This window comes from Aethalodelphis obliquidens, unplaced genomic scaffold (assembly GCF_003676395.1).
Source record: "Aethalodelphis obliquidens isolate GAN/ISIS:26980383/991018 unplaced genomic scaffold, ASM367639v1 scaffold29, whole genome shotgun sequence".
Taxonomy (NCBI): domain Eukaryota; kingdom Metazoa; phylum Chordata; class Mammalia; order Artiodactyla; family Delphinidae; genus Aethalodelphis; species Aethalodelphis obliquidens.
This window is the reverse complement of record NW_020837973.1, coordinates 7,672,172-7,697,400: the sequence shown is the minus strand read 5'-3', so window position 1 is coordinate 7,697,400 and position 25,229 is coordinate 7,672,172. Positions and strand designations below refer to the sequence as shown.

General features: G+C 38.7%; 1 protein-coding gene across 7 annotated transcripts in view; it reads left to right on the top strand.

Moving 5' to 3' along the window:
• SEMA5A (semaphorin 5A) overlaps positions 1–25,229 on the top strand; it is a 477,675-nt gene that overhangs the window by 171,144 nt on the left and 281,302 nt on the right. For all 7 annotated transcript variants that reach the window (XM_027125304.1, XM_027125302.1, XM_027125301.1 and 4 more), the window contains one exon: positions 2,069–2,265. In XM_027125304.1, the coding sequence (XP_026981105.1) occupies positions 2,145–2,265 (121 nt within the window). In that variant the 5' untranslated portion in view covers positions 2,069–2,144. The remainder of the gene's footprint in view (positions 1–2,068; positions 2,266–25,229) is intronic.

Here is a 25,229-nt window from a genome sequence, read left to right as displayed (position 1 = left end):
AAATGATCATATCCTCCTCTAAAACTTCTTCTGTTGATTATCATATTTTAAAAAATGGCATGACTGTCCTCAAAGTGACTCACATTCTTTATCTTCTGTCCATCTGTGCCTCTTTGCTTTCTGTTCCTCCCAGTTTAACAGATTAGAACAACCACCATTTATTATATTTCACACGTTGGGGGTTAGAAAATTGGACAGCACTCAACTAGTTGATTTCTTTGCTCTTGTGATACTAAAGTCACTCAGTGGGTTTCAGCTTTACTCATATATCAGGTGCCTTGGTGGGGCTGGCTGGGAAGCTGGGCTTAGTGGGAAACATCACCAGGAGGACGTATATGTGGTCTCCCTGGCATGACAGTTTCAGGGACATTGGGCTTCTGACCCAGTGTCTCAGTGCCCCAGAGGAGACAGGAAGTAGAAACTGCTAGCCTCTTAGGGTATGGGCTTGGAAACTAGGGTACCATCACTTCTGACTCAGTGTCTCAGTGCCGCAGAGGAGAAAGGAAGTAGAAACTGCTAGCCTCTTAGGGTATGGGCTTAGAAACTAGGGTACCATCACTTCTGACCCAGTGTCTCAGTGCCCCAGAGGAGACAGGAAGTAGAAACTGCTAGCCTCTTAGGGTATGGGCTTAGAAACTAGGGTACCATCACTTCTGTTGTATCTGACTGAGCAAAGCAGTCAGAGAGCCAACCCAGATTCAAGAGAGGGGGTGAAGATCCAGCCTTCAGTGGGAGGAAGGTCGAAGAAGCTGTGGACATCTTTAATTTTCTGTACTTTGCCTGACCCATCACACTGAGTGTTAGCTGGGTTTACCTTAATTTCTGTTCACATTGACCCCACCTGAAGTCACAGCTTCCTTTCTTTCTCTTCTGAACAATTGCTGTATCTTCAATTTAACTTCTCGGCCTTTCTGCTCTCCTTTAGCTGATTTCCTGTGTATGCTATGGTGAGAATGATTACTATTTCTTCTAATGTTAATATACTGTGGTAGCTTATTGCCTAAAAATAGAGACCTCAGACCTTAGTATCATTCATTCACCTTCCAAATCTTAACCCCACATTCTCTCTAAGCTGCTTTCCATCTCTCCCCTTTCTATCCCCTGGGGTCAAGTACAGTAAACTGTTCCCAACACATGTTGCCTACTCATTCCTCTTGGCCCTCCAGTGCATCACTTCATCCTCTTCTGGATTACTTCCAGAAGTCTCCATCTGTTGAAATCCTCTTTATCCTCCACGATTAAACTCAAATATGAAGTCTTCCTTTGACCCACCTTGATCTCTCTAAGTAGCAGTCGTACTCTCTCTCCTAACCCCCATAGCGCTCCTGCTTCTTTTTATGATTTTCTAACAGCTTGTATTATGGTTATTTTTATAAGCCTGTCTTATTTTAAAGCTTATTAATCTTTTAAATTATTCGTAATCTTTAAAGTTTCCCAGCTCCCAGCACGGCAATTTCATTTCACCCAGTAGGTGCTCCGTATAGGTTTTATTTGATGCACACTTGATCTCTAGCCAGAAACTTTGCAGGAAGGTCATCTGTAAATTTCAAAGGAGAAAGGCACCCACTGTGGATGATTTTTAAGAGTTGGGTAGATAGTATTAATCAGGTTATTAGTCAAGGACAATGGTCATGGCCTTATTTAATAGGGGCTTTTGTATTTTGAAAAGGGAAGGGGAGGGATTCTTAGGGCATCCACATGTAGATCTGCATTTGCATGACTGGGCGAGAATGATGTTCCAAGGGAAAACCAATCGATGGTCACAACTCTGAAACTGAATTCTTCATGGGGGTGGGGACGATGACGACTTGATAGAGCTTAAACTTGAACATTCTTCTTTTATAATCAATGGGTTATCTCATAAAATTATTGGGAGGAAAAGAGGTCTAGATTGAGACATACATTATTACTCACACATTTCTGAAATATCTCCTAGAAAAAGGTGTGTTTGTCCAAGCACTGCAAGGCTCTTTTTTTTTTAAAGGGCGTGATGGGGCTTTACTAAAAGACCAGCCACCAGAAAACGTGAACCCATGTTAATGCACTTGTTCTCTTTTGCATGTTTTAGGCACTTTCCCCACATGACGGGACGACGAGCTTCTGGTTAAAGACAAGTGTCCAGAGCCTAAGGTCTCCTGCCCACCATGAAGGGACCCTGCATCATTGCGTGGCTCTTCTCAAGCCTGGGATGGTGGAGACTCGCCCAGCCGGAGACAGATGCATCTCAGTGCCAGAGAGCAGAGCACCCGGTCATTTCCTATAAAGGTGAGGGTCGAGCACTCTCTGATTGCAAAGGCACCATTTAAATGCTCGTTGCATACTCAGAATAGCAGTGGTTATCACTCTATCATTCTGTGAGTCTTGTTTTAGACATTGTTTAAAATCAGAGCAAAACTACAAAATCCCCCATCACAAGAGTTTCATATTCTGAAACTGATCACTATCTTAAGAAGAATCCTTAGCCATAAAAAGAAATGAAACTGAGCTATTTGTAATGAGGTGGATAGACCTAGAGTCTGTCATACAGAGTGAAGCAAGTCAGAAAGAGAAAGGCAAATACCGTATGCTAACACATATATATGGAATTTAAGAAAAAAGAATGTCATGAAGAACCTAGGGGTAAGACAGGAATAAAGACACAGACCTACAAGAGAACGGACTTGAGGATATGGGGAGGGGGAAGGGTGAGCTGTGACAAAGCGAGAGAGAGGCATGGACATATATACACTAACAAACATAAGGTAGATAGCTAGTGGGAAGCAGCCACATAGCACAGGGAGATCAGCTCGGTGCTTTGTGACCACCTAGAGGGGTGGGATAGGGAGGGTGGGAGGGAGACACAAGAGGGAAGAGATATGGGAACATATGTATATGTATAACTGATCCACTTTGTTATAAAGCAGAAACTAACACACCATTGTAAAGCAATTATACTCCAATAAAGATGTAAAAAAAAAGAAGAATCCAAGCTCAGAATTATCATAGGCAGAACGTCCCATTGTTGAGGCCACTTTTACTTAACAGGTGCTGTCAGCCTCCTAGGCATTTGAACCGGGGGAGAAAAATGTGACCCACAGAAATAACAACAAAACCAAGCAAAACAAAAAAATTCTTCATTTCAGCATTTCCCAACAAAGCCTTAGTCCCACCACACAATGTACGCCTTTATCTCTATCTGGCATTGCGTGGCAGACAGAATTGGTTTACTGTCTCAAATATGCCTACATATCTGTAGGATCAATTGATTAGTGTGTATACACATTCTTTTCTTCTTTAATTCATCAAAATTTATTTAGGGTTCTTTACACCCTGGACATTTCTAAGCATTTAAGGTGATAAGTAAACTAGTCTTTGTCTCTGTCCTCAAGGAACTTGCTCTTATATCATGAAACTGAGTATAATTAATCAGACATTGTATTTTAATAATTCATCCAATGAATAGTTTTGTGGTCTGTTATTTTGTAACTTTTGTGTCACAAAAGGATTTGAAATATATACAAAAATAGAAGAGTCTAAGAACACCCAGCCCCTGTATTTATTAATCCCTGGCCCACCTCTTTTCTTGCATATCCCCACCCGTGCTCTACCCACATTCACCAAATTATTTTGAAGCAAATTCAAGAAATGATATAATAGTGCCATAATATTTCACTTCTTGGCTATCAAAGATAAGGAATTCATAATGCCATAATCACACCAAAACATCAGAAACCCAGACAAAAACCAATGCCATAAAATTAGCAAACATCCAGTGAGTACTGTGAGAGCCCTGATGGTCACAGGAATGCTTGTGCCTTGTTCTGGTAACAGTTGAACTGAGTCAGGAACGGAAGGACCTTCCTCTATTGCAGTTGGCTGGTGTCGTCTATTGCAGTTGGCTGGTGTCGTCTATTGCAGTTGGCTGGTGTATGTCTTGAGTCTCTTCATCCTTCACTGTGTTTTGTTGTTGTTGCTCTCCCCTTGCAAATTAATTTTTAAAGAAACTTGAGTCCATCATCCTGCAGAGTTTCCACAGTCCAGGGTTTGCCCAGTTTCCCATTGCTGTCATTCGGACGCTCTTCTGTCCTGAATGTGTCTGTAAATTAGTAGTGATATCCGGGGGCTGCCCAGATTCAGGTGTGCATCTTTGTGTCTCTGCTGTGTCATGGGTGGTGCTGTGTCCTTCAACGGGATGTGAAATGATCAGTCATCGAGGATCACGGCCTAAATCTCCGGATTCATTCATGGGTGAAAAACTGGGAGTTTTTAATTTTACTATTCTTTTTTCATTTAATGGCTGAAATATTTCTACATAAAGTAACTTTTCCTCCTCAACTATTTGAATATCCTGAGGGTGCAACTGACATAGGAAAGGCAGAGTGAATGCTTACTTTTCTTCCCTTTACCGTTTTTGTAAAGAGCCTACTTAGTTGGCTCTCCAGCGTTATCCAGAGGGGACAAATAAAATGTCATGTTTGCTTTTTTTTTTTTTAAAAAGTGGTTATTAGAATTATTTTTAATACATGGATTTCAATATTTGGTATATTTCCATCACTTGCAACTTATGTTCTTACAGATGGTGAAATTGTCACATTTCAGGCCTAGGGGAGCCTTTTGAGGTTGGCCCCTGAGTTCTTTGGCAACAACCCAAGTGGCCTTGGGTGGCTTGATTATTCTCTAGGATAATAAGACTCCTCTTATCCATTTCCTTCCATTGACCTGAGAATCAGCCATTTGTATCTGATTCAAGCATAGCGGTGATCAAAGTCAGGTGTTTTCAGTGTATAGAGCTAAGGAACACGTTCTTTAAAACACACCAGAAGTTGCTCTGGATACTTCCAGTTCATCTCCAGGACTCTAGGGACTTTCTGATCCTCTTCTATTTTATGTCTCTATCTTTCTCTCCTCTGCACAGAATCCTGTCTCTGCAGGTCAGCGTAATTATTCCTTTGCCTTTTCCTGTAATTCATACTTAGTCATTTCAGAATAAAAGTTCTGTGCAACTTTAGTCCTTATTGAATACAGAAAACCCTTTCGGATGATTTTTCTTCTTTTCTTTTAGTCCTCAGGGTATAAATCTCACTGGAAAATGGAAGCAAAATTAGCACCTTGAAATCGAAACAATTTCCCTTTGTATGGTAGTGCCACCAACTCAAAATCCAGTTAATTTCATTTGTTTAATTTCACTTTTGATTTTTCTAGATTTTCAAAATTTACATTACATTATTCTGTAGTGTTTTAAAGTCAAATTAATAAAACAAGCGGTGTTTAGAGGAACTGTTTTCCTTACCTTGTTCACTCTCTCTGCCTTTAGCTCACCTTTTACTTATAGTTTATAGTTTATGCTTCTTTTTAAATATAAACCAAACTCCACACACACATACACATGCACATATATATTCATACCCTCTTTTCTTAAAAAGTAGCATGTATACAGAGTTTTCTCTATCTAGCATTTTTTGACATCATGATATGCCCTGGAGTCCACGTCCCAGTAGTATGAGTTTATGTCACTTCTTCTCATGGTCACATAGCTCTCCTCTATGTAATGAACTCTAGTCTACTCAGCAACTCCCTGCTGGGAGAAGTGCTCAGGTATAGTGTTACAATGTGTAATGACTCCTGCACACACATCTTTTGATATTTTTGCAAGTGTAACATTGACAGAGATTCCTGGAATTGGAATTGCTGGGTCAAGGGGTGAATGCAGTTGTAGTTTTGCTAGATACTCCCTGATTTCCTTTCATGAAGGTTGCACCATTTTGCATTCTCATTGCCCTGGATAGGAGTATCTGTTTCGCACTAGACTTTCCAACCGAGTGCACTGTTAAGTTTTGGGATTTGGGAAAACCCCATAGCTCATAAATGGCATCTCAACATACTTTTAATTTTCATTTTTAAAATTTGGAGTGAACGTTCAACAGGCATTTAATAACTGCCTATATATGTACCGGAGGTCTGTGCTAAATATGGAGGAGATAGAGGTAAAAAACCTAGTTCCTGTTAAGGGTCTAGAATATCTTGAGGAATCTAAACCAGAAGGACCGTTGCATTACATTGTATTAAGGGTCCTCTCGGGTGTCTTTGCCGGGTGCTGTGTGAGCCCAGGGAAGGGGTGTCGGAACCAGACAGCCTGGGCTGTAGAGGAATGGTTAAGGAGGGTTTCTAGGATGCAGCAGTGCCAGAGCTGAGTCCCAGATGATTGTTAGAAGGTGGTTATGAATCTCATGAGGGACGCACAGCAGGTTTTGGCAAGTGTCAAGTACAGTAAGCCATGAAATGTCAGTTCAGATTACAGAGAGGAAGTAGAGGGAGATGAAACTTACAGTGAGGAATCAATAATGCACGGCATCCAAAGGCATCTCAAGAAGTCCCCCTCTTGTCTGCACAGGCTCACCTTGGAGGATGGAGAAATGCTGGCAGGAAGAGCAAATTCTGGGGCCGCTGCCGTGACCAAAGGGGGCAGCGGTGAGGGCCTGAGCTACGGGAGTGGTAGCAGAAATGTAAAGAACTGGGTGGATTCTGGAGATCTGAAGAGGGAGTTGTTGATGTTTTAAAGGATATAAGACAGGAGGAAGCAGGAGGCACTGAGAGTGAGCCCTGAGTTCTTGGCTGTTGGTTCCAGACGGGATAAAGAAGGGGAATCGGAAATGATGTTAGATCGAGAAAGCTGAGTTCCTAGCTGCCATCGGATGGAGTTAACTAATTGAGAGCAGGTATCATGGGAACCAAGAAAGGAGAGCTTTTTCAAGAGGGAGGTGGCCGTCAGAGTGTCTGATGATGCAGCCAGTTCAAGGCACCTGTGGGCCAGAAGGTAGAGTGACAAACTCATCCTGATTTGCCCGAGACTTTTTTGGGATATAGCACTGAAAGCCCTACTGTCTTCTGGGAAAACTGGGACAGGTGGTTACCTTCCCAGAAACTCTGTCAGCAATGGTGTATTAGTTTCCCAGTATTCCTGTAACCACATACTACAAACTGGGTGGTTTAAAACAATCACAATATCTTCTCTCACAGTTCTGAAGGCTAGAAGTCCAAAAGCAAGGTGTCACCAGGGCCACGCTCTGAAAGCTCTAGGGAAGAATCTTTGCCACTTCTTAGCTTCAGGTGGCTGTCAGCAGTCCTTGGCATTCTTTGGCTTGTGGACCCATCACTCCAGTTCTCTGAGTCTGTAGTCGCATGGCATTCTCTCTGTGCGTCTGTGTCTGTTTTCTCTTCTTTTTATTTATTTATTTTTATTTTTTATTATTATTATTTTTTTTGGCAGTACACGGGCCTCTCACTGTTGTGGTCTCTCCCGTTGCGGAGCACAGGCTCTGGATGCGCAGGCTCAGTGGCCATGGCTCACGGGCCCAGCCGCTCCGCAGCATGTGGGATCTTCCCGGACCAGGGCACGAACCCATGTCCCTTGCATCGGCAGGCGGACTCTCAACCACTGCACCACGAGGGAAGCCCCCTCTCTTTTTTTTATAAGGACACAAGTCATATTAGGTTTAGGGCCCACCGTCACCCAGCATTACTTCATCTTAATTAATTACATCAAGGCCCTATTTTCAAATAAGTTCACAATCATCACAGGTACATGAGGTTAGGACTTCAACATATCTCTGGGTGGGCGTAGGGTGGACACATCAACCCGTAGCAAATGGCATTTATCAGAGCAGTTTCGCAGCAGTGCTGGGAATAAAACTAGATGCTCATGAGTGAAGGGACAAAGGTAAGGTGAAGAAATAGACATCAAAATTACTCTCTCAGTTGGCAGGGACATGAGGACAGGGAAAGGCTTTTAAGAGAGTGTTACTTAATCATCCTTAAATGGTACTGGTGAAGAGAGAAAAGGCAGGGGGATATAATTGACTAGGCAAAGTCCCCGGGGCTATAGGAGGGGATAGGATACTGGGCACAGGCGAGGGATTAGCTCACAGGAAGGAGACCCCACCTCCAGCCAGCCCAGAGGGAGGGAGGCCAGGGCACCCAGGATGCAGGGCAGTTAGAGGAAGGGAGTACCTGGGGACCTCCATCTTGGCCGAGAAAGGAGTATGCAGGCCATGGGCCAAGAGTATGGGTACTTTAGGAAGGAAGTGCTTCTCTTAAGAAAGGATAAGACTGTTGATCAAAAACAGACATAAAAGATTCCCTGCGGTTGTTTGGAGCCCAGTCAGTCCTTGAAATGGCTCCTGTTGTAGCTGAGCAGGTGGCCGTGGCTATGCCCCATAAACATTCTTCTGTGCTCAATACAAGAAAGTTTGAGAAGGTATGATGAAACACTGATAAGAGAGAAATAAAGGAAGGGCTGGATCATCTTGATGTTTACCATCTTGGTTTCTGGGTACATTTAAAATTTCATGATTTAGCATTATACGTTGGAGGCACTCTGCACAGGAGCCTGCTCAGGAAGAGTCTGCAGGAACATCTCAGTACAAGTAAGCACCTTTCATTGAAGTCTTGATTTGATTTACTTGGCTGGGCAGAAGGTGCTGGCAGGATCTTTTTTCCCAGCCTTGGGAAAGTATTTACCACTTCGGGCTCTACTTGTCTTGTGGAGTTCATTGCTCAACAAGCCCTAACAGCTTGCTGTGTTTGCAAGGGTACTCCCTTGACTGCATGTTCTGGAATATTTATCCCTGCTCGTGCAGTGGCTGCTAAAACACCCTGACCCATGACAGACGCACCCTTCACGCTTAGGTCTGTGTCGGTTGCTTAAACGTCTGTTCCAATAAAGGGGGGGAAATAGTGACCCTTCAAAACAGCGTGTTTCTCAGCACGCTTACTGAATCTCATAACTGTATCCAAAATGAGTTTTAAATGTTTAATGTCCATTTAAGGCGATAGTGCCATATTCTGCTTTTGTTCGTTTAATGATTAAAGTTTACCCAGCACGCTCGCAATTTAGAGAGTGTGCTCCAGTTGTAGGAATCGGGCAATTTCACATAACACACAGAGAAAGACCACCGCTGGGGTGAGTCATGCTGTACTCAGGCTTACTTTGTCTTGCAGTTTTAATATCATGACTAATTTGGAGGCCTTTTTTCAGTGTCTTATCTGACAGCACTTGGTATTTTTTTTAATTTATTTCATTTGAAATATAGTTGATTTACAATGTTGTGTTAACGTCTGCTGTGCAGCAAAGTGATTCAGTTGCACATATATATATATAAATATACATATACATCTATATATGTGCACATTCTTTTTCATATTCTTTTCTGTTATGGTTTATCACAGGATATTGAATATATTTCCCTGTGCTCTACAGTAGGACCTTTTTGTTTATCCATTCTATATATAATAGTTTGTATCTGCTAATCCCAAACTCCCAATCCATCCAGTCACCCACGTCCCCTCCCCCTTGGCAACCACAAGTCTGTTCTCTATGTCTGTGAGTCTGTTTCTGTTTCGTAGATAGGTTCATTTGTGTCGTATTTTAGATTCCATATATAAGTGATATCATATGGTATTTGTCTTTCTCTTTCTGACTTACTTCACTTAGTATGATAATCTCTAGTTGCATCCATGTTGCTGTAAATGGCATTATTTCACTCTTTTTTTATGGCTGAATAGTACTGCACTGTATATATGTACCACATCTTCTTTATCCATTCATCTGTCAATGGACATTTATGTTGTTTCCATGTCTTGGCTATTGTGAATAGTTCTGCTATGAACATAGGGATGCCTGTATCTTTTTGAATTATAGTTTTGTCCACATATTTGCCCAGGACTGAGATTGACAGCACTTAATATTAATGCCCAAGATGACTTCTGGCTGCAGAATCAGGCCAGGTGCTGTTAATTCTCCTCTCAGCTCCCTGGGATCTCTACCTGTAACTCCTGGATGTTCCTGCTGAGTGTCTTCCTACTTCTGGATTTGTTGTTTGGCCTGAGAATTGTTTTGGAACTTATGGAAGAACTGTATGGATGATTGACACTAGGTTAGCAACATTTGGCCCCAGGTCGGAGGGACTCGAAATGGATATTCCAGCTTGTGCCATCACTGGGACCGGACTGGGATGTGGCATGTGGCCCTCGAGTTTAAACAACTGCCTTATCCCCACATGTAGCCTTGGGTGATTCAAAAAACCATGACCGAAAGGGGCCAACCCAGGATTTTATACTCGGGTTCTGTTCCCATACTACAGGATGAATGATGATTTTTCACGGATCCTGTGTTTTTCTTTCAAATGGTATTACTATATTCCATTGCCTTCCTGTTAAAGGCATTGATGTGTTCGGTGTTGACAATAAATATGTGTGGCAAGTTTTGTAACTTTCTGTTGGCTCTTCTTTATGTTAACTTACTGGGAGCCCCAGCTCTTCCCTACCTCCGAGAGGCTGTCTTTCTCCCAGTCTGGAGGGTGTCATGTACACACTTACTCTTTCCCTGTTAACTACCAACCCTGCCCATGGACCTGCCTCTTACCACTCTTCCCTTGACTGGCTCACAGACCTCGGGACCACTGGCATTGCTTGGCTCACCACCTGCTCCCCTTGGGGCTCCATACCTGTTCTGGGGCTCCTTACGTGTGTCCCAGGATCCCACGCCTGTCCTGTGGCCTCATGCATCTCCCATGGGCTCTATAGCTGTTGTGTGGCTCTTCATGTGGCCTCACAACCTCATGCACATATCAAGGCTCCATACCTGTCTTGGGGCTCCATACCTATCCCATGGCCTCATGAACATCCCAGGGCTCTATACATGTCCCACGCTGCTCCATTTTCTCTCTGGGTTTTGGCTGTGCGGTGTCTCATGCCCCAGACCAGCATGTGGCTTCATGATCCCGGCTGGATTTTATCTCTTCTCCTAGGATCTAGGATGCTCATCACCACAGGAGGGGCTGTCGTAGATAATTTCTAGAGTCCCTGTCAGGTTTCAGAGATTTCAGAGTCTTTGAGCATGTAAAGACCTTGATTAAAATTGCTTACAGTATTTCTCCCTGTTCTTCTAGTTTCAGATCTGCCATTTGACCTTTATAAATCATAAGTGTGTATGACTGCATGACAATGGCCCACTTTCTCCAAGGAAGAATTAGGAACATTTATTTTAATTAAAAATAGATTGCATAAAATTCATTTTAATATTTTCATGTGAATCTGATTAAATAATAGCAAGATACTGATTACTGTTGAAAAGTATCTTGAACTCAATGCTTTTCTTTGTAAAAACTAAAATTTACATAAATCAAGTGTGATTCTCTTTGGTTTCATAACGGGTTATGAGTTATCCTCCTTTGCGTTTATTTGGGAAAGAAAAGTGTTGTTATGGATCCTATAAAAAGTCATTTGACCCATCAATAATTTAACTTCTGTTATCATGCAAATGAATGAATGTTTCATGTAATGTAATCTCAAAGTTATGTGGGCAAAATATTTGAACCTATATGCAAATGAAACAACTAAGGTATAAGTACACTGCCTATTCTATAAGTTAAAAGCTTCACTTGGTAATACATTTTTTATTTTAAAGTCTGTTGCTAGTTTGCTATCTGAAAAAATGGAATATTAAAAAACACACCACTTTTCAACTCTACAATGTAGGAATGTAATGATCATTCATGAGTGCATAGAGGTGTTAGAAGAAAATGCACTCATGGTAAAACCACTATGCATTATTCATTGAGTAACTTGGTTGCAATACCTGTGTTGTACTTTTTTGTTGTTATTGACCTTCGATTGATGAAAGCTGAGGGTCCCTGTTGTATGATTTTTATAAACAATGATTAAGTTCTGATGAAAATAATTTATTGAGTTTTGAGAATGATCAATAACTTTTGGATTACTTTTGTGTTCTAGCGCCACTAATGAAATAATTTGTAAGATTCCACATCTATATTTTATCTTGAGATAATCAATTTTTGATTGATTTGTCTGGGTGGGGAAATAGTTTCTATTATTCTGAGACTGCAAATGGAATACTTTATAAGTTAAGTAGTTCAAAGGGATTGCATTAAAACTGGGGATAAGAGTTTGTGAAGTTATTGTCAGGACTCTGATTTAAAACAATCATTTCATTGGGCCTCAAATGGTATGTTATTGTATTTTATTTATGTTTAAGCATATTATAGTCTTTCTAAGCATTAAATGGGCAATTTGTCCATTTCTTACAATGACGATAGATAAAAATCTAATCCTTTTTTTATTTATGAGTAAGAGTTGGAGATTAAATGTAGGGTGAATAAACTTTTAATTAAGCAATATTTTTTCTTGGATTTATGACTTCTTGTCTTCTTCTAATATCAAGGCAAGGTAATCTGCCATGGTCACATTTGAGGAGACAAAACATTACACCCACTTCAGCAGACAGCAGTGCTGAAATTTTTCTGTTATCAATAAAACAAAGAAAAGACTACACTGAGGTTTCTAAAACTTATTTAGTTTGTGTACTAATTTAGTCAGCACCATAACCTTTTATTTTCCTGAAGCTTTTTAAAGAAAAGGAGTTATTTTTTTTTTTAATTTCTCTTTTGCTTTCCCATTTCCCTCATGTAAGTCAGGGATAGACTTTAGAAAGCCTCATCACATGTGTCACGTGAGGCAGGAGGCATTCTCATTCATAATCAAGAGTACGGTGATAATGCATGCTAACACACCAAATGAATAGATTCTTCCAATCTGCAAGATGACAAACTTGTCGTAATGCTATTTGACCATTCCCACCTTGAAAGCACCTCTGGACTGCGTGTTAGATACACTACAAACCCTATTAAATAAAATCAATGAAACGAGACCCTGGTGCCAGGAACAGCTGGACTGGTGGAGCGCTCCTGGTGGCTCTCAGGGGGTGATTAATGATTGTTATTCTTATTCATATTTTTGATTTTTTGCCACTGGAGTCCCTCACCTCATCACACAGAGTCTTTAGCTTCTGCTTGTTTGAAGATAAAACCAAAGCTCCAGTTCATTAATAATTCAATCAGCCTTTATTGAGTGCATATGATGTGCCAGAAATGGTTTCAGTCACGGGGTTACCCCAATAAGCGAAACAGTAGAAATCTCGGCCTGTGCTGAGTTTACGTTCTATTAGGGGAGACAGACAATAATAAGATGATATAATATAGACCGGGTTATATGGTGCTAAGGGCTGAGGAATAACATAAAGCAGGGAATGCGTTAAGGAAGGGAGGGGTCTTGCAGTTTTCATCAGGGTAACCAGGTGTGCCTGGCATTTACCTGTTGCCTCTGTCCCCACAGCTATCCCTTTTATATTTCACGTTGTACAACTGGTCAGAGAGTCCGTGAAATTTCTCAGGCTTCTGACCCAGCTGGGTTCCTGTTAGGATGTGTGAATGGGAGGAACCAGCAGTTGCTGAGGAGGCTGGAGGAATAGTGAGGATCATGTTTATGCCTGCATAGCGTGGCTGAGGACTGAGGCGATCCTAAGTCCCCAGTTGGGGAGTAGGCAGTCACAGCTTGAGTCACAGCTGCTTGAGAAGAGCACAGCAGCAGGAACAGGCTTATGGGGTCCAGCCCAGCTTGTTAGCAGCTGCTCATCTCTGTGTGGCATGCATTCTTCCTTTGTTCTTGTACTTTATCTTCCAATACCTTTACAACCAATTCCCTATATTAAATGTTCTCTGTTTGAGGTACCTAGGATGGTTTCTCTTTTTCTGACTAAATTGTGCAGCATACAGAATGACCCATTGAGTCAAGCCTTAAGGAGGTGAGGGGGCAAGCCATGGGGATAACTGAGGAAAAAGCGTTCCAGGCAGAGGGAAGAGCAAGTGCCTGGGCCCTGAGGTGGGAGGGTACTTGGCAGGTCTGAGTAAGAGCAGGGAGGCCAGTGTGGACTGAATGGAGGGAGTAATGGAGGTAAGATTGGAAGGATAATAAGGGCCAGGTTCTGTAGGGCCTTTATGAATTTGACCTTTATTTTGGGGGGTGGGCACTGGAAGATCTTGAGCAGAGGAATGATAGTGTAAGGCACTAACATGACTTAAAGGGTCACTCTGACTGCTGTGCTGAGGACAGCCTGAATTGTGCTTGGGCGTGTGGGATTTAGGGCAGTGAGAGCGTTTTGGGGACTGGTGGGTGATCTAGGCTGGTGATGGTGGTGGCTTAGTTGAGAGTGTTAACAGTGGACACCAGGGAGCAGTGGCCTTATTCTGGATGGAGTGTATTTGGAAGTCAGGTCCAAAGTATTTCCTTTCAGATTGTATATGTGCTGTGAGAGGAAGAGAAAAGCAAGATACTCTAAGGCTTTTGGCTTGAGCGATTGATCAGAGTGGAAGTGCAATTTACTGAGATGAGAAAGGTTGTAAGAGAGTCACACTTGGAAGGAGTTTGGGAGGCTCAGTTTTGGACATGTTAAGTGTGAGATGTTTCTTTAGCATCCAAGTGGAAATGTCAAGTAATCAGCTGCGTATACAAGTCTGTATTTCTGGGGAGCGATTTTTTGAAAACTCTATGAGGCACAGCAATTTTGGAACTAGCAGTGGTGAAGGGAACAAGAAATCTGAATATTTAGTCTTTATTATTTTTGTCTGGATTTTAATGTTAGTTACTGTAAAATGCAAAGGTATGTTGAGAAGTTATAATTTAGTAGTTAAAGAGAAAACTTCAAATCATTGCATGGATGGTTCAAGCCAGACTCAAACATTTTCTGAATTAAAAAAAAAATAGACTAGAATAATATAAAGCATGACTCATGCAAATTTAGAGCTCATTTGAATGCTTTTATTTCTTAATTCCAAAGGGTCAGCCCTACTTAAAAAAAACATATTTACAAAAGTAAAGCTCCAGCATGAAAATAATTTCTCCATTTCATAGTGAGAAAACAAAAACTTATCTGATAAATCCATGGATAAAAGTATAAATCCCTAACACAAAATAATTAGTTTTGGGACTGTAAATGCAAACCAATGCAAAATATATGAATGTGTGAATTCTACTTTCATGATAGAGTTTTTAACCACAACATCTAATACTAATTTTGCAAATTGTATATGAATTGACAGAAATTTTCTGTCATATATGTTTCTTGTTTGACCAAGATTTGGTCAACAGATGATTTTTAATTTGAAAAATGATATAGGGGACTTTTCTATCTGACCATGATGGGAAAAAGGGATTTGATTTACCTCCGTGATTGAAACAAGAAAACCAGACAAAATATTAGCAAGTACAGTTTTCAGACAATAGACAACAGGCAGAGGATGGCACAGGATTATAATTTCTTAGGGAAAGGAAATAAACAAAATGAGTCCAACGATTGGCTCAGCTCACTGAAAGTAGTTTCCAAGACATAGCACAGTAATGGAGAATACAGACATAGATCAGAATAAATCAAGTCTCAATACATTAAGAAGGGTTGAAATCATGCCTGTGTAATCAATGAGCACATCAGAATCAAACTAAAAATCAGTAACAAAATGGTATATAGAAAATTATATTGGAATTTAAGCAGTATAATTCTAACTGGCTCATAGGTCAAATAAGAAATTAAAGGGAAATTCTAAAATATTTTCATCTGAATGACAATAAAAGCACAGCTTATCCAAATTTGTGGTATATAGTAAAGCAGAGCTCAGGGTGGGGGGATTTATATCATTATTTACTTATATTAGGGATGGAGAAAGATCTGCTATCAATGGTTTTGGGATCTTTCTTAAGGAAGTCTACCAAAAAAAAGGCAAATTAAACCTACAGGAAACAGAAGGAAGCAGAAAATGAAGATGAGTATAAATCAGTTTAAGTGGAAATAAAGAATAATGAAGATCAATGAAACTAAAACCTAGTTCTTTAACAAGACCAATAATATCAATAAACCTTTAACTAGATTGGTTAGGAACAAGAAAGATATATATTTATCAATATTAGGAATGAATGAGGAGACATCACTACAGAACCTACAGAAGTTAAAAAGGATTAATAGAAAACAATGAACAACTCTATGCCAATAAATTTGACAACTTAGATGAAGTGGACAAATTCTTTGAAGATAAACAATCTCTCCAAGTTCACTTAAGAAAAGTCAGATAAACTAATTCTGTATCCATTAAAGGAATTAAATTTGTACTTAAAACTCTTCCAACAAAGAGAACTTCAAATCCAGATGGCTTCAATAGTGAATTTTGACAAGTACTTAAGGAAAAAAAAAGGACACTGATTCTACTCTTCCAGAGTAGAAGAGGATGGAACACTTCTCAGCTTATTTAAGAAGTCATTATTACTCTTACCAAAACCAGACAAGACATTTTAATATATAAAACTATAGACCAATATCTCCCACAATCATAGGCACAAAAATCCTTAATAACAGTTCAGCAGTCGAATCCAGCCATTTGTAAAAAGGATAATACATCATGTCCCAGTGGGTTTTATTGCATAAATATAAGATTGCATGGGATTTCCAAGGTTTAACACTTGAAAATCAATGTAAATCAGTGCATTAACTGACCAAAAATATTTTTTAAAATTCATCTTAATAGATATAGAAAAATCATTTGATAAAATTCAACACACATTCATGATAAAAACTAGAAGTAAAGGGTGTTGCCACATGTGACAAAAGGCACCTTAAAAAAAATCTAAATATAATATAATATTTAACAGTTAAAGGCTGAATGCTTTCCCCACAAGGATGTTTACCATTACTATTTTTAGTGCTTTTAGTTATCATTGTACTAGCCCCGAGAAAGGTAATATTAGGTAAATAAATAATATATTATAATAAAAGTAATTTAATAAACAAATGGCATACAGATTAAAAAGAAAGAATAAGAGCGGTCACCGAAGTTTTAAAAAGAACTATTAAGTGAATGTCTCATGATTTCCAGATACATAATATAAAAAAAAATTCAATTGCATTGTGATATGCTATCACTTAATAATTATAAACTGAAATTAAATTATATCATTTATAGTAGCTCATAAATATGAAATAAGGATATCTTTAACAATATGTTCAGGAGCCAAACATTGAAAGCTACCCAACATTACTGAGAAAATAAAAAGACCAAAACAATTGAAGATAAATATTTATAGATCAGAAATTTAATGTTAAGATATAAATTCAACTGTAACATATGCATTGCAATCTTTAGACTCTTACAAACCCAGTAAAAAGTTCATGTGGTTTTATTGTGTAAATTGAAAACCTGGTTTTAAAATTTAGATGGAAATACAAAAGACTTAGAAAAGCTGAAAGAGTTTTTGAAAAGGAGAGTAATTTTGGAAGTCTTACAGTACTTGAATTCAAGACAGTGTGATGTTTGCACAAGGATAAACATAGAAATCAATGTAACAGAAAGCAGAGACCAGAAATAGACCCACATATATACTGTCAATTAATTTTCAGCAAAGTGACCATGGTAATTTAATGAGGAAATATAGTTCTTCCAAAAAGTGGTGCTGGAAAAACTAGACCTCTCAATGCAAAAATTAACTGAAATGGATCATAGATCTAAAGTTAAGAGGCAAACTTATAAACTGTCTAGAAGAAACTTTTTGAAAAACAACTATCTCAGACCTTAGATTAGGCAAAAATTTGTTAGGATACAAAACAGCCCATAAAAGCAAATTTGATAAACTGGACCACATAAAAGTTAAAAACATTTGCTCTTCAAAGACACCATTGAGAAAAGGAAAAACAATCCAGATGCTATGTAAAAATATTTACAAAACATATATCTCCTAAAGTTCTTGTGTCCAGAATATATAAAGAAACTCTTACAACATTTATAAATGGACTAGAGATTTAGGCAATTTGAAAATACTAATGACAACCATGGTGAGATATCCCTACACATTGAGCAGAGTGACTAAAATTAAGAAGACTGATAATACTAAGCATTGAGGAGGATGTGGTGAAAATGGACCTCTTATGCTTTGCTGCTGATAATGCAACATGGTGCAGCCACTTTGGAAAACATTCAGTTTCTTCAAAAGTTAAATATACACTTTCCTTAAATTCCAGCAAACTCACTCATAGCTCTTTGCCCAAGGATAATTAAAAAGTTGAATAATGTCTACAGGAAGATTTGTACCCAAAGGTTCACAATAGCTTCATCCCATCTAATCCAAACTGGACACAACTCAAAAGTCCATCAGTGGGGGTGGCTACAAATTAATTATGTAAAATAGAATACTACCAGACAATACAAAGAAATAAACTACTTACACAGACAATGAAATGGATGAAACTTAAAAGTAGTATACTAAGTGAAAGATTCCCGATAGAAAAGACTACATATTCTGTGTTGTCCCATTTTGTGAAATTCTATAGAAGACCAAACTAAAGTAGCAGGATACATATTAATAGTTGCCTGGGTACAGGACAAGGGATGGAATCCACTGCAAAGGTTCCTGAGAAAATGTGTGTGTTGATGCAATCATTTTATGTCACGATTGAGGTGGTGGTGGTGATAGGTTTATACAGTTGGTAAAAGTAATTGAATTTAAGTGGGTAAATGTTATTGTATTTAAATTATACCTCAGGGAAGTGAATTTTAAAAATTATGTTAGTTCTCACAGGGAACTCTGCTCAGTATTCTGTAAAAACCTAAATGGGAAAAGAATTTCAAAAAGAATAGATACACGTATATGTAAAAAATAAATAAATAAAATGGAAAAAATAAAACTATGTTCATTCCAACTCTAATGGAAAAGAATGGACTTGTCAGAATGTAGGATCAAATTGCTTAAGAAATCACCTGAGTTTGTCAAAACACAGTGAGTGCCATGTTTCCTTGGCATTCAGGCCAAGCGTTATGTGAGAACTTTATGATGAGAAAAATTGTTATGTGTAATAATGTTATGCAACATTTAATAAGATGTGTGTGTATTATGTATGCGTGTATCAGCAGAGCTACTTAAAATCCAAGATAGGTCTTCAATGGAAAACCACCACATAAGCTGTTTAACCATTAAAGTTTTTCCCTCCAGCGCTATTTTAAAAGCCAAAAACCCTGTAGCACAGGTTAACTTGGTATAAGAGAGGTCATTTATATAGAAAGCTGCTTCTTCAAACACGGCCCCCCGCCCAAGCATAATCTTTGGAGGAAAATATTTCTGACTCGTGTACTTTGAGAAGATGTCATCACATCTGAGAACTGCTGATTTGTAAGTTACTTTTCAATTTAAGAGGTAATAATACTTCTTGGAATTAGCAGCTATTAAAAGCATAGTGAGGAAATGAGAGAGGCATGCATTTAGCTACAGTAATTTTGGTCATAGTGCACATAATACTTCTTTATTCTATACCGGGCTGATTTTCTATAGGTGGTTCTTTCCTTTTCCCTACTTCTACAGTTAGAAATGGGGCAATTAAAGGACCCATTTGTGTAAAGCAGTGCTGTCCAATAGAACTTCCTGTGAGGATGGAAGGACGCTCTGCACTGGCAAACATGGTAGCCATTGGCCATGTGTAGCGGTTAAGGACTGAGATGTTGCTAGTGCAACTGAAGTAATGAATTTTAAAATTTATTAATTTTAATTCACTAAAATTAAAATATAAAAAGGCATGTATTCCTGGTGACGACCATGTTGGATAGCACAGGTATGGACCTTTGGCTTCTAGCACTACGTAATTAATATTGGCATAGGCTGCTGTTCTTGTGTGTCTACGCAAAGGCCCTGTGTCCTGGCATCCTCTCTGAGTCAGTTTTTTGGAAAGCATCATGGTTCATGTTTTAAGAAAACGGGGCTAGGGAAAGGAAAATTGTGTAATTGTTATAATTCTGCTATTAACTATTTCTCTAATGTAATGGAAATCTCTTGTTGTCTTTCCTTTTGATCTCAGTTTCTTTAAACGAAAAATGAGTATACTGGACTATTATATCAAAGGTTTTTACCATACTTATGATACTATTGCTCTTCAAACTAGGATAATAAGGTAGCCCAAAGGACATTTGGGCCTTAGGTCTTTAAGAAAACTCCCTCCTCTCTTATGCCTCAAACAATAGTAATGTAAAGTTCTGTATTATAAAAGCAAAGTAGAAATTGAGATTTCTATTGACATTGTTGACGTTGACCACATCTTTATCACAAATGTTTAGTAGGAAAAATGAATTTATTTCATATGTAAAGAATGGTTTGCCCTTTCATTTTCATATATTTCCACAATTAATTAATGTATTAATGTGGAATTAATTTCATTTTAGACATGAAACTTTTTCTATCTAGAAGCAAACAACTCAGAGATGAAATATTAATTTATATTTTAAGTCACTAACGCAGTGAAGTTTAGAAACTCCTACTCTGAAAGCTCACTGGCTATTAAACTTACAATATCAGTTAGAAATATCTTGGCTGCAACTAACAGACAGCTGACCTAATAGTGGTTTAAATTGTAAGGATATTTATGGTTCCCTGACTAGACTTAAAGAATTAGGCATCCGAGCTCAGAAATGTAAACAATGTCCCAAGATCTGTCATTTTGCTCAATCGTCCTCATGGAGTTGGCCTTTGATTTTTGTTTTTATTTCATGTTTGGATGGCTGTTGTCAGCATTCAGAGGCTGACAGCAGCAGGAGAATGGGAGATAAGGAACTTCTTGACCCATCTGTTTCATATCAGAAATCAACAAGTGTAAAATCTTTCATGGGAGCCATGTGCAGAATTGTTTATATGCAAGTGGCCAGAGCTATGTCACATGGCTGCCTCAAGTTGTAAAGGGAAAGGAAGTGTCTGGCAAAATGGAATGGGAAAAGTCATGAATTAACCCCTGAGTCCAGTAGGCCTGGGAATAGAGTGAGATGAGGAACTCACCTGGGATGCATATTTAAGAGCCACCAAAAAAAACTCAGTAATTAAGATACGTTAATGCAATATATATTTTTAAAAATCAATACAAAGGACAAAAAAATCTGTAATGAACAAACTATCCGGATTTTAAATAGTCAAGATCAGTACAGTCTCCTTCCAAGCCCTATGGAGATCCAATGTCTTTATTTAAAATATTGATAGTTTGTTCTTCATGAGCTTTTTTTGTGTTAATTTACACCTTTAAAAATATTGCATTAAATTATTATCTTGATTGCTGAGTTTTTTGGCACCCTCTTCAATTTCACAAGGAGGAAATGTCAGGCAGCTCATAGCTTTTGTCTCCAGGGCTGTGCCACTGGTTCTTGTGTATCTGTCCCATGAAAAAATCATTATATATGTGTCATAGAATATTTTATATTCTAAAACCCTGGTTAATAAACAGAGTGTATACTCTATATTGTATTTATTTCTGAACAGGAGTAGTACTCAACACTCTTTTTGACTGAAACACTGACTAGACACTCTCATGCTAGGAGACAGAAAAAATTTCCCCTAGCAGATTGTTTCCAACCAAATCTGAGACACCATGAAGAAGAGCAAGAATTCCCAACTTTTGTGTTTTCTTGTTTTTTAAAAGAAATATTGTTGAATGACTTGAGACAAATATGATTCATGAAAAGTTTGAGAGGATAGAAAGATCTGTTGGTGCCTTTTCGTGTCTCTTGAAGTGGGCAGTGGGAATTTGAGTCTCTTTGAGTGACTAAGAATGTTCTCAAAGAAATCATGTTGCAAAATTGTGGAAATTATAATTATGCAATATGAGAGCTGGTACAAAAGAATTCACCCTTCCTGTAATATTAATCTCACTCTATCTTTGGTCTGATTAACTCTTAGGTGATATTGATAAGCTGTTTATTTGAAACCTCTTAGGCTTTTTTCCCCCTCAAGGAACATGATAAAAGCAAGGCTACCATCTCTCATTGGGAAAGCTTTAAAATTCTATCAGTCTATTCCTTATGATACAAGTAACCCTCCTAAGATGAAAATTTCATATGAAAAAGTTTCATCTAGACCTGTGAAGCCTGTCTAATATAGATATGTTGTGAGAATTTCCTGCAAGCCTATAAAATAAGTTTGTGTTAAGGGTCAAATGTATTATTCACACCATTTATGAGATATAAATTCTTCAGTCTCAAATGTGTCTTCACAAAACTACTCAGTGTCTTCTCTGATTTAATTCAGCTTTGAAAGCTCTTGAGAGCAATGTTTGGAATTGAGGGGGAAAAAAAGGAAGATCATATGGAAATAATTTTCATGGTTGGTTGGTAAAGATGCCTGCTATGAGAAAAGTTAATGTACACAGCAGTGAAAGAAAAAGTGGGAAGATTATAGTGAGCTTTGCATGTGTTTATCATTACTGTTCTTATTTAAGACTTCCCCTTCTTCCTGAGCCAAACCTGAGCACCCCTGGTTTTTTAAGCAACCTTTTTTTTTTAAGCAACCAATGAAATACTGTTTCTCCCAGCTATATCCTGCCTCATGCCCTGCCTATTTCCATATACTCATTTATTTTCTGATCACTTGAGATGCCTTTTTATTTTATTTTACTTAATTTTTTGATTCAGCCATCCCATTGCATGAATTTAAAATTGTTTTCATTGCAACTGAGCAACTGACCCATTGCAGGTCTGTAGCTCTTGGCAAAAGCCATGTAACTGTTGCTTAGCAGGGGGCGGGGCTGGGGCATATAGTTAGATAATATTCCATCTGCGGCCTGTTTCGTAATTCTCAAACGATCTGGGTTTCTTCTACGTTTATACCTACATGAAACTTCAGTTGATGTCGCCAAGAATTTCAAACTCCAAGTGAGAGAAAGATATCTCTCAAAAGATGTGTAATTCTGTTATGTAGCAACAGCTCTTGCTGTGACTTCAGGCCAAGCAAAAGCATTTGCCAGAGCTGGAGCTACTTTCCAGCCAGTCCCACCGTGTGGCCTTTTAGAACTTCTCTCATCCCAGCAATTTGCTTTTGACCTGTTCCTGCCCTACCATATAATGGTGACCTCCCTCTACTACTGCGGTACGTGACGGAAGAAGCCGTTAAGTGTTTTTTAGGTGCAGATTCTGCTGTTTGTTTTTATCATCTGCAGAACGTTAAGGGACCAGCACGCATGGAGAGGACAGCAACCGTCGTCAGATGGAGTAAAACAAATGATTCTTTCAGCACTTGGCAATGATTTCCTGTGTGCTGTGTTTGTTCATGTGTAGATTAGAAGGACTTATGCCTTTGATAGTCTGAGACCCAATTCCTCTGGACACAGAACCACACAAACAATGTCCAAAGAACCTAACACGATTATAAGATCTCATGAAAATTCCTACTCTAATGAAATGTACTGTGGAGTTCTGGGATCTTTAATGAGTGGGTTTCCTAACCATATAAAAAGAAAGAAAAATGCAAAACAAAACAAACAAACAAAAAAATACTCGTTCACAAATAGCGTTCCTATGTGACCAGTAAGTCACTGAGGGATCCTCCTGAAGTACTCCCTAGGGCCAAGTGGGGTGCCAAATGGTATCGGGGCAGGTCATCATTTCTCCTCTAAGCATTTACAGATGGTTTTGCATGTAAAAATTAAGATTTGAGCAACTATACTTCAATTAAAAAAAAAATCCTCAAAGCAGAATTTTGTAAAAACAAACAGCAAAAAACACCTCAAAAATAATTGCCTAATTAAAAAGTATTCAGCAACTTAAGACTTAAAAAAATTCATTACTTTCTAGCACATATTAATTTCATACACACATCTTTCATTTTTTTAAACATCCTTATTGGAGTATAATTGCTTTACAATGGTGTGTTAGTTTCTGCTCTATAACAAAGTGAATCAATTATACATATACATATGTTCCCATATCTCTTCCCTCTTGCATCTCCCTCCCTCCCACCCTCCCTATCACACCCCTCTAGATGGTCTCAAAGCACGAAGCTGATCTCCCTATGCTATGCGGCTGCTTCCCACTATCTATCTATTTTACGTTTGGTAGTGTATATATGTCCATGGCACTCTCTCACTTTGTCCCAGCTTACCCTTCCCCCTCCCCATATCCTCAAGTCTATTCTCTAGTAGGTATGTGTCGTTATTCCTGTCTTACCCCTAGGTTCTTCATGACCTTTTTTTTTTTTTTCTTAGATTCCATATATATGTGTTAGCATACTGTATGTGTTTTTCTCTTTCTGACTTACTTCACTCTGTATAACACACTCTAGGTCCATCCACCTCATGGCAAATAACTCAATTTTGTTTCCTTTCATGGCTGAGTAATATTCCATTGTATATATGTGCCACATCTTTATCCATTCCTCTGTCGATGGACACTTAGGTTGCTTCCATGTGCTGCCTATTGTAGATAGAGCTGCAATGAATATTGGGGTACGTGACTCTTTTTGAATTATGGTTTTCTCAGGGTATATGCCCAGTAGTGGGATTGCTGGGTCATATGGTAGTTCTATTTGTAGTTTTTTTAGGAACCTACATACTGTTCTCAGTAGTGGCTGTATCAATTTACATTCCCACCAACAGTGCAAGAGGGTTCCCTTTTCTCCACAACCTCTCCAGCATTTATTGTTTGTAGATTTTTTGATGATGGCCATTCTGACAGGTGTGAGATGATATCTCATGTAGTTTTGATTTGCATTTCTCTAATGATTAATGATGTTGAGCATTCTTTCATGTGTTTGTTGGCAATCTGTATATCTTCTTTGGAGAAATGTCTATCTAGGTCTTCTGCCCATTATTGGATTGGGTTGTTTGTTTTTTTTGGTATTGAGCTGCATGAGCTGCTTGTAAATTTTGAAGCTTAATCCTTTGTCATTTGCTTCATTTGCAAATATTTTCTCCCATTCTGAGGATTGTCTTTTGGTCTTGTTTATGGTTTCCCTTGCTGTGCAAAAGCTTTTAAGTTTCATTAGGTCCCATTTGTTTATTTTTGTTTTTATTTCCATTTCTTTTGGAGGTGGGTCAAAAAGGATCTTGCTGTGATTTATGTCATAGAGTGTTCTGCCTGTGTTTTCCTCTAAGAGTTTGATAGTGTCTGGCCTTACATTTAGGTCTTTAATCCATTTTGAGTTTATTTTTGTGTATGGTATTAGGGAGTGTTCTAATTTCATACTTTTACGTGTACCTGTCCACTTTTCCCAGCACCACTTATTGAAGAGGCTGTCTTTTCTCCACTGTATATTCTTGTCTCCTTTATCAAAGATAAGATGACCATATGTGCCTGGGTTTATCTCTGGGCTTTTTATCGTGTTCCATTGATCTATATTTCTGTTTTTGTGCCAGTACCATACTGTCTTGATTACTGTAGCTTTGTAGTATAGTCTGAAGTCAGGGAGCCTGATTCCTCTAGCTCTGTTTTTCTTTCCCAAGTTTGCTTTTGCTATTTGGGGTCTTTTGTGTTTCCATACAAATGGTGAAATTTTTTGTTCTAGTTCTGTGAAAAATGCCATTGGTAGTTTGATAGGGATTGCATTGAATCTGTAGATTGCTT